The following is a 9,662-nucleotide window of genomic DNA, read 5'->3' as shown; positions in this document are numbered from 1 at the left end:
CAGCAACACAAGGTCTTATTTTCACTCCCAAAGATGGCCATCCTGACTGCAGTGAGATGGAATCTTAAGGTTGTTTTCATTTGCATTTTCTTGGTGGCTAAGGTTGCTCGTCGTTTCTTAAAATGTTTCCTGGATTTGTATTACTTCTTTTGACTTTTTTTCTTTCCCTCCACAGTTCATTTTTAAATTTGGTTGGTTGTTTTATTTAATGTTTAATTCTTGAGTTCTAGACACTGATTTTCTGTCTGATGAATCACCGTCTAAGACATTTTTCCTATTCTGTGTGCTGCCTCCTCACTCACGAGACAGTTTGTTTTGCATTGGGTAAACGCATATGTTTCCTGGATTGTCACCCAATTGATTATTGTACTTGTTTCCTCCATTATCAGAACCTTATTCAGAAAGTCCTTACCTCTACCTATAAGTGATAGCACACTCCCAACTTTTTCCTCTAGAGATTTTAGGGTATAAAGTTTTATGCTGATGTCCTTGATCCATTTGCCTGTTTATCTATGTTGGTTGAGGTACGTTTCTTGGAGGCAGCACAAAGATGGAACCTGTTTTCTGCCAGCCTGTGTCTTTGTGCTGTGGAATTGAAACCACTAATGTTTAGGTTACTACTCAAAGATGTCTGCTGACTCCTCTCATTTTGTTGATTTTGTAGTGTTTGCTTCAAGCTCTTGGGATTAACTGTCCTGGTATTGTTTATTTATTCTTGTGATATCTTGAGGTTTATCCTTCTCTCCAGACCTAAGCATCCTTCCAGGATACTTTTAAAGCTGGTTTAATGATCATAAATTTCTTTAGCCTATCTTTACCATAGAAATATTTTTTTCAAACTTTTAATAGATAGTTTTGCTTCATATAATAGTCTGGGATGGCAGTTGTGGTCTTTCAGAACTTAGAATAAATGTTTGATTCTAAAAGTTTCTGTTGAATAAGCAGATGTTATTCTGATGCACCTACCTTTACTAATGACTTGATCCTTCTCTCTTGCAGCTTCCATAACCCTTTCTTTAGGGTATTTCCTTGTGCTTTTAGTGTTCTAAATATAATGTGTCAAGGGGCTTTATTGCTTTGTTTTCTCATTCTATTTGGTGTTCCGTAGGCTTCTTCTACTAAGCTAAGGATATTTTCTCTAGATTTGGGGATTTTCTTCTATGATTTTACTAAACATATTTTCTATACCTTCAGTGTGGTATTCTCCTTCTTATAAGAGCCATTAATTCAAAGATTTAGTCTTTTCATGTTTTCCCAGAGCTCTCTAGTGTTCCATTCATTTTAATTTGTCATGACCTTTACTGACTTGTAAGGAAATATTCTTAACATAGAAAAGAAATCTAGAAAAGGCCTGAAGTTAATACCTGAAGTTAATACCCTGTGTGATGTTCACTGCCTTTTCTGAGATTAACTTTTTTAGCAAAAATTTTTGCAACTCTTAAGGTTGTAATGAAAGCTTCAACCAACACAGTAAAGCAGGAAAAAACGATGAAGGAGATGCCAGATTGAGGGAGAGGGGAACATACTAAATAAAATTGCCTTTACTCATAGATTGCTTACATATAGCAAATCCTGATCCAGAACTAATGGTGACCGCAAGCCCTCAGGAAGAGACTAATTTTAAAAATAAAAAAGTCTCTCCAACAATAAATAACTATAAATGAAATTCTAAAACATTTTCCAGTTATATACCAAAACAAACAGTTTAGAAGAAAAATTAACCAAAATGTGTATAATATTTATACACTGAAAACAACAAAATATCACTGGGAAAAGTTGAGGAAGACATAAGCAGCAGAAATTGAGATGACACAAAGACTTGTCCAACAGAACAGACTCCAGAATTAGACACAAGTGTATATGGCTAATTGCTATTTTTACAAAAGTCCCCAAGTAAATCATTGGAGAAAGTGAAGATGTTTTGGAGGAAGGGGTGTTGCTGTTTTTTCTAGTGGGGAGGCCTAAAACACCAGGATGTCTGAGTGAGTATAACCGATCATTTTATGTCAGGTTGTCTGAGCCTCAGTGTCCAGATATTTAATCAAACATCATTCTAGGTGGTGTTAATCGGTGAACATTAGGTAAAGCAAACTGCCCTCCATGTTGTAGGTGGCTCTCATCCAACTCACTGAGGGCCTGACCATAACAGATACACCTCCACGAAGCAAAAAGAAATTCTGTGGTTCTGCCATCAGATTGCTCCTCACCTTGAATTGCAACCCTCCCTGGAGTTTAGGTCTATCAGCTTACTTCAGCAGATTAGGACCCTCTATGCCATCAACCATCTCATTGTCTAAAACATTAATTTTTAAAATTCTCTATTACACTCTTCCTCTTCTCTGTCTACACACACACACACACACACACACACACACACACAGGCATGCACCCTGATGGCTCTAGTTCTCTGGAAAACCCAACAACAAAGGATAAAAGAACATGAAGAAAAGTAATTATGACTTTGGATATAAGCAAAAATTTGTTTTATCTAGGACCCACATACCTTAACAATAAAAGATAAAATTTGTAACTTTAAATATTGTCTTTAAAATTGCCATTCAGGGGATATCACTAAGAAACTGAAAGGCAAATCTGGGATAGCATAAAATACCCATAATACATATTTCTAGTGATGATTTATATTTACAATTCAAGAAGCCTAAGTTATGACAAGACAAACACTCCCTCTAAAATGTAGGTAAAATACCTGAACCAATACTTTACAAACTAAGATATGCCCATGACAAATATACTCTTGAAAAAAAAAAATGTTCACTATCATCATGTATTAGTAGGAAAGACAAATAAAAACAAAATGAAACACTAGTACCTACTCACCAGAATCATCACTTAAAAAGGAGCCAAGGACTTCACTCGTAACATTGTGATGGGAATATAAAATGATATGGCCCCTTGAGAAAACTGCTTGATGATTTTTTTGTTCAACATACACCTACCATAGACCCCAGCGTTTTTACTAAGTCCTAATCAATTAAAGAGAAATGAAAACACATATCCACAGAACACAAGCAAAAATGCTCATAGCTGCTAAACTATTAGCCAGTCACTAACCTAGAATCAGTTCACCAGCCCACACATCCATTAATAACTGCCTGGTTAGTCAAAATGTTGCACGTTCATGCAGTGAAACAACTACAAGAAAAAAAAAACCCAAACTACCAATACATGCAACATAGAATAATTTCAAAGTCATTACTCTGGGCCTGACATGAAAGAATATGTCTTATTCCTTTGTATGTATTTCAGAATACATAAGACTAACTATACTGTTAAAAAAAAAAAAAAAAGGAGCAGTTGGGTAGTATGTATATTGTATTGGTAGCACATCGACCACAAAGTAAGATGCAGGAATTTGTATGTTGGCTGGAAATATTCTCTATTATGGAGTAGGTTCTTTATTAGACAGATGTAAATAGTAGATGATCAATGGTGATGATGAAGGTAGGTAGGTAGGCAGATAGATAGAGAGAGAGAGAGAGAGATAAATAAACAAATAATGGTTGATAGATGATTCATCAAACTACAGCAAAATGCATTTTCTTGCATGTGCACAGATCTATTGCATGCTGACATAATCAGCAGCTGAAAGTCCTCAGGCAGCCTTTCCTGCTTCTCAGGACCAGCAATCTATCCCCCAGCTCTCATCTGCTGTCCTACAAGAATACTCATGGACATAGATCTCAGACTTGGATGAACATTGGGACTACCAAGGATGTATAATGAGAATGCAGATTCCTGGGTGCTATCCCTGGGAATGCTGGTCTGAATTCTGTAACCCGAGGCAGCACAGGATCCCATGTCCATTGCTGGCTCACTCACCTCTGCGCTAGATCTGTGGTTACTGCTGCCTGGAAGGCCGTTTGTTAAAGCTCAACGCCCCCTTGTGTCTGAGACTGCCATTGGACCCTGGCCCAGCTTCTTTAATAAACAACCATTTTTCAAAGTTAAGCAGCTCAAGAGACAAATGCTGTCACTCCTGTCATTTATTCACGAAACTCTGATGGCTCCGAGACAAAACAACAGAAAGTCCAGCCTTTGTTTAGGACCCTCTCCTGTAGTAATCCTTGGCCTCTCCGGGAGAGATGACATACGCAGGAGTCACCCCCACTCTGCTGTCAGAGGAGTGGGCCCTCTGAGCTACCCCCAGAGACCTGGGATTAAGGACGAAATCCTCTTCTGGCAAATTCGGGAGGGACTCTGCTCAGGTTCTGGCTCAAGATGACTAAGGAATTCTTACTGTCTGACTATTTTCTTAAATCCCAGCATGAATTTTCTGTAGTCTGCACTGCAAGACCACAAAAATCACAATGGTTAGGAAATCCCATTGTCTGAAGGCCATCATCTGCTACTTGGTCTGATGAGAAAATTGTCAACAACTGTACCTCCAAAACCACGGCTTCAGGATGCACACGAGACTCTTGTCACGTACAAGGCCATGACTGCTTACACATGACTCCACTGAAGCAAGGCTTTGCTTAGCAGCCCTTCGCTTACAAGCCCTTCCTCTTACTTCACGTACAGAGGAGGCTGCAATCCTGTCCACATTTTGCAGGCCCAAAGAGACCATGTATGACAGTAGAGCACTTTTCCAAACTGGAAATATTCCTCAGGTCTTATTCCTCCTTTAGCATGTGTTTTAACCAATAGAAGCAGAAGTGAACTCAAGGGACTGCAGCATTAGCTCAGTGAGAAAGAAGCAAGGCAAGTCTCTGTGTACATCAGAGAGCAGGAGGGGAAGGGAGAGAGGGTTAGGAGGCAGATGACAGCTGGAGAAAACTCAATAGCTAGGGAACAATAAATGGGGTGAAAAGAGAACTCAGAAAGAACTGGGCGGTTTGGAATGCAGAGCACAAGACTGACCTTCTCAGCAGCTTCGCTGGGCCCCGGTGACGGCTGCTAGCATTCACAAGGTCACTCTGGAAAACAGCGCATACATCTGCCAGGATTCAGTGCGGTTCCTGCTAGTGAAGCATTCTGTTTCTTTATGTCTTCCTGACTCTCTCCAGCAGGAGGAAAAAAAAAAACAATGTCAGGCTTGTTATCTCCCTAAGCATTCCCTCTTGTCAAAATGATGGTGAGAGAATGCCCCTAACCTAAGAGCTCAGAAGCATTCTAAGGGTACTCTTCCTGCTTTACCACATTAACGGGTAAATATTCCTAGGACATTTCACATTTCAAAGTTTTAGAACTAGAGATGGCATTGAAAAGTGTGTAGTCCAAACATATTAAGCTATGTATGCAGCATACCTATGATTAAGCTCAGACCATGTGCCAGGAATCAGAATGAGCTAGAGATAGGTCCTTGAGAGCCAATCCTCCTTCTAGTCCTACTCTGAGCTGGAGGCCATGTCTGGGCTTGAATGGTCTCTGGGCTCCTACTTGCTACATACGCTATAGTTCTTCATATTGTGTCTAAATTTGCTTCTTTTGAACTTCTGAGATACAATGGTAAAACTCAAAAAGTATAAAAGCGTAAATAATCCTCCACAGGTGAGTTTACACTCAAAGTAAAGAGAGCAATTGACACAAATGCATAAATCAGTACTACGACATTCAAGAGTGAAAAAGAAAAGAAATATGAATGAATGAATGAATGAATGAATGAATAAGAAAAAAGTCTCAGTGACGTCACAAAGACTGGTGGCACACTTAGATGGAGTGACTAGAAAAGACTTCAAAAGGAAGGGCACAAGTAGACAAGTCGAGAAAGGAAGAATGATAGGAAGTGATCCCCCTGAGGGGTGGGGGCAGCCTTACCAGGCCACAGAGGAAGACAATGTAGCCACTCCTGATGAGACCTGATAGGCTAGGGTCAGAGGGAAGGGGAGGAGGACCTCCCCATCAGTGGACTGGGGGAGGGGCATGGGAGGAGATGAGGGGAGGGGACTGGCAGGGGAGGATGGAGGGAGCTACAGCTGTGACAAAAAGTTAATAAAGTGTAATAAATAATAAAAATAATAAATAATAAAAACTGTCCAAGGATCTCACTGATGTTGGAAAGCTGAGAGTGAATGTCATTATTGTTCTTATGCCGTCGGTGTTGGCGTCTGCCTGCTGAATGATTCGGGTTCACTTCTGTTCCAGTGTCCTAACAATGAGTTCATTCAATGGAACAGTTTTAGATTTTTACAAAGTAGCCCCCGTTTTCTTTCTACTAGCTGCCTCCTGACTTATACACTAAACTTTCTTATTGTTTCATTTAACCTTTGTTTTTATAATAATAACAGAGATTGCACCTTAATATAAAACAAAGTTTCTCTATCAGTCAAGCTCCATATTTTCTTCTTTCTCTGGTTCAAACTGTAACCATCCACCATCCACCTGCAGACACTAACTACTCACCTTCTCTTTGGTTCTGTCCTGTTTCCCTCTCTACTTACTGGTCCAGGCGCTTCCATCATATGTTTGACATCCCAGAGTCCTTAAACTAAAGCTTTGGTTTACTGGAGACTGGATACACCTTTAATCTTGTGCAGCTATTTTATTTTTCTGTTTGTATTTCTTAAAATTTATTGCAAAGAGATCTTGGGAGAAAAGGAATTACATGCAATGTTTCACCATTTTGAAATAAAACCAGAGATTTCCTGAAAAAAAAAAAAAAGAAGAAAGAGGTATTTGAGTTTTATTAATTAAAAAAAAATCAATAGCTACTCACCTTTAAAGAAAAACTGGCTGTATCAAAGCAGATGCTGAGACCCATAACCAAACCTTGGGCAGAGTACAGGGAATCATATGAAAGAAGAGGGAGTTTGTATGACCCGGAGAGGACAGGAGCTCCACAAGGACCAAATATATCTGGGCACAGGAGTCTTTTCTGAGACTGTTTCTCCAACCAAGGACCATGCATGGATATAACCTAAAACCCCTGCTCGGATGTAGCCCATGGAAGCTCAGTATCCAAGTGGGTTTCCTAGTAAGGGGAACAGGAACTTTTTCTGACATGAACTCAAAGGCTGGCTCTCTGCCCTCCCCGAGGGAGGGAGGAGCAGCCTTTCTAGGCCACATAGGAGGACATTGCAGCCAGTCCTGAAGAGATCTGATAAGCTAGGGTCAGATGGAAGGGGAAGAGGGCCTTTCCCATCAGTGATCTTAGAGAGGGGCAGGGAGGAGATGAGGGAGGGAGGGTCAGATTGGGAGGGAGTGAAGGAGAGGGCTACAGCTGGAATACAAAGTAAATAAACTGTAACTAATATAAAAAAATAAAAATTAGTTTGCGCCGGTGTTTCCTGCAGTGACTTGTGGCGTCGCTTGCTTTCCTAGTGCTCCGTCAGGTTCCCGAGTCTGTTGCGCGTGTCCCAGCGAAGCATGGCAATGAAGGCCGTGTGCGTGCTGAAGGGCGCCGGTCCAGTGCAGGGCACCATCCACTTCCAGCAGAAGGCAAGCGGTGAACCAGTTGTGGTGTCAGGACAAATTACAGGATTGACTGAAGGCCAGCATAGGTTCCATGTCCATCAGTTTGGGGATAATACACAAGGGTGTACCAGTGCAGGACCTCATTTTAATCCTCATTCCAAGAAACATGGCGGACCAGCAGATCAAGAGAGGCATGTTGGAGGCCTGGGCAATGTGATTGCTGGAAAGGATGGTGCGGCCAACGTGTCCATTGAAGATCGTGAGACCTCACTCACAGGAGAGCATTCCATCATTGGCCATACAATGGTGGTCCATGAGAAACAAGATGACGTGGGCAAAGGTGGAAATGATGAAAGTACAAAGACTGGAAATGCTGGACGCCGCTTGGCTTGTGGTGTGATTGGGATTGCCCAGTAAACAAACATTCCCTCTGTGGTCTGAGTCTCAAACTCATCTGCTGTCCGACTAAGCTGTAGGAAAAAATAAACATTAAACTAATCTTTAAAAAATAAAAATTAAAAAAAAGAAACACTGGTTAAACAAATATACCAAGAAAGGTTCAGTCTAAAAGATGAGCAAGTTATTCATCTTTTTCAAGCCTCATGGTCTGGGTCCAGGGGAATGATGCCATTTCCCAAGATGAGCCCAATCTAGACTTTCCTGCCTTAAACAGAAGTTAAGAACTGATCAGGTGACCTCAAAACCATATTTGGGCACTACTCAAAAGTGCTGCCTGACAGGTAAAAGAAAGACATAAAGTTGGATGTGTCCCTTCTCACATGGAAAACTGTGTGTTTGGGGAATAGAAATTATTGCATGTTCAAGAACTCAGACACAGATCCGTGAATACAAAGCAGGTACCATTAGGAACAATACATGGACTTACTACCTGCCTATCTGAAGAGATCAAAGAATATATAACCCCACATGAAGAGCCATGGCCAGACTTAGGGAGGTGAATAGGGCATGCCTCTTTCCCGTTTCCCTCTAGAAGACAGCTTGGTTTCTTCCTATATGTGCCTTAGTGAACACCCATCACACAGACACATTCTATGCTCCCACATTCTAAAAATACACCAGCTAAGACATTAAGCACTGAGTTTTGTTTCCTGCACTGTCTTAAGAGTTTAAAGGGCTGAGAAGAAAATTCCAGCAATTCAAGAGGTTGTGTTTAATGGAATGTTGTCTCATGAGTGTCTGTCTCTTAGAAGTCCTTAAATGTTGGCTGGATTGAGGTTCTCTGCTTCTACTCAACTAGACATTGCACATGTCTCTCCATGTTTACCTCAAGGAGGGTCCTCTGACTCACCCATTCCTGGAAGATCCACTGAGTTCCCGAGGAGTCAGGTTTCCTTCTCATGCTGTTAACGAACATTTACTCCCCTGTAGAATCCTTCCTTCCACTTCCTGTCCTCCTGAAATGTGTTGACAACTTAGTCTATGTGAGCTCTGCTGCAATTAGTTTCTAATTTGACTTCTCTTAAAAAATGGTGGGTCCTAGAAAAGATCATCCTGAGTTAGGTATCCCAGCAGCAGAAAGACACAAATGGTATATACTCACTTATAAGTGGGTACTAGACCTATAAGATAGCATAAACATATTAAAATCTGTACACCAAAAGAAGATAAACAAGAAAGAGGACCCAGGGTAAGATGATCAACCCTCACTTAGAAAGACAAAGGAGATGGACATTGGAAGTAGGAGAAAACAAGTAACAGGACAGGAGCCTACCACAGAGGGCCTCTGAAAGACTCTACCTAGCAGTGTATCAAAGCAGATGCTGAGGCTCATAACCAAACTTTCGGCAGAGTGCAGGGAATCACATGAAAGAAAGGAGAGTTAGTAAGACCTGGAGAGGACAGGAGCACCAGAAAGACCAAATATATCAGGGCATAGGGGTCTTTTCTGAGACTGTTTCTCCAACCAACAACCATGAATGAATATAACCTAGAACCCCTGGCCAGATATAGCCCATCACAGCTCAGTATATAAGTGGGTTCCCTAGCTAGGGGAACAGGGACCATCTCAGACATGAACTCAATGGCTGGCTCTTTGACCTTCCCCCCCTCCCCCCAGGGAGGAGCCGCCTCGCTAGGCCACAGAAGAGGACATTGTAGCCAGCTCTGAAGAGATCTGATAAGCTAGAGTCAGATGGAAGGGGAGGAGGACCTCCCCCATCAGTGGTCTTAGAGTGGGGCAGGAAGGAGATGAGAGAGGGAGGGTGGGATTGGGAGAGAATGAGGGAGGGGGCTACAGCTGGGATACAAAGTAAATAAACTGTAACTAA

General features: G+C 41.4%; 1 protein-coding gene across 1 annotated transcript; it reads left to right on the top strand.

Moving 5' to 3' along the window:
• Nucleotides 1-7,237: 7,237 nt before the first annotated feature.
• LOC110540936 (superoxide dismutase [Cu-Zn]-like) lies at nucleotides 7,238-7,902 on the top strand. The gene has a single exon (XM_060377269.1). The coding sequence runs from the start codon at nucleotides 7,327-7,329 to the stop codon at nucleotides 7,789-7,791; it is 465 nt and encodes a 154-aa protein (XP_060233252.1). The 5' UTR covers nucleotides 7,238-7,326; the 3' UTR covers nucleotides 7,792-7,902.
• The last annotated feature ends 1,760 nt before the right edge of the window (nucleotides 7,903-9,662 follow it).

This window comes from Meriones unguiculatus, chromosome 2, assembly GCF_030254825.1.
Source record: "Meriones unguiculatus strain TT.TT164.6M chromosome 2, Bangor_MerUng_6.1, whole genome shotgun sequence".
NCBI classification, from domain to species: Eukaryota; Metazoa; Chordata; class Mammalia; order Rodentia; family Muridae; genus Meriones; species Meriones unguiculatus.
The sequence above is the reverse complement of the archived record's forward strand: the minus strand, read 5'-3'. Positions and strand labels throughout refer to the sequence as shown.

Excerpts from the sequence above, each read along its gene's own strand:
- LOC110540936 (XM_060377269.1), top strand. The coding sequence starts at position 7,327 with ATGGCAATGAAGGCCGTGTGCGTGCTGAAGGGCGCCGGTCCAGTGCAG.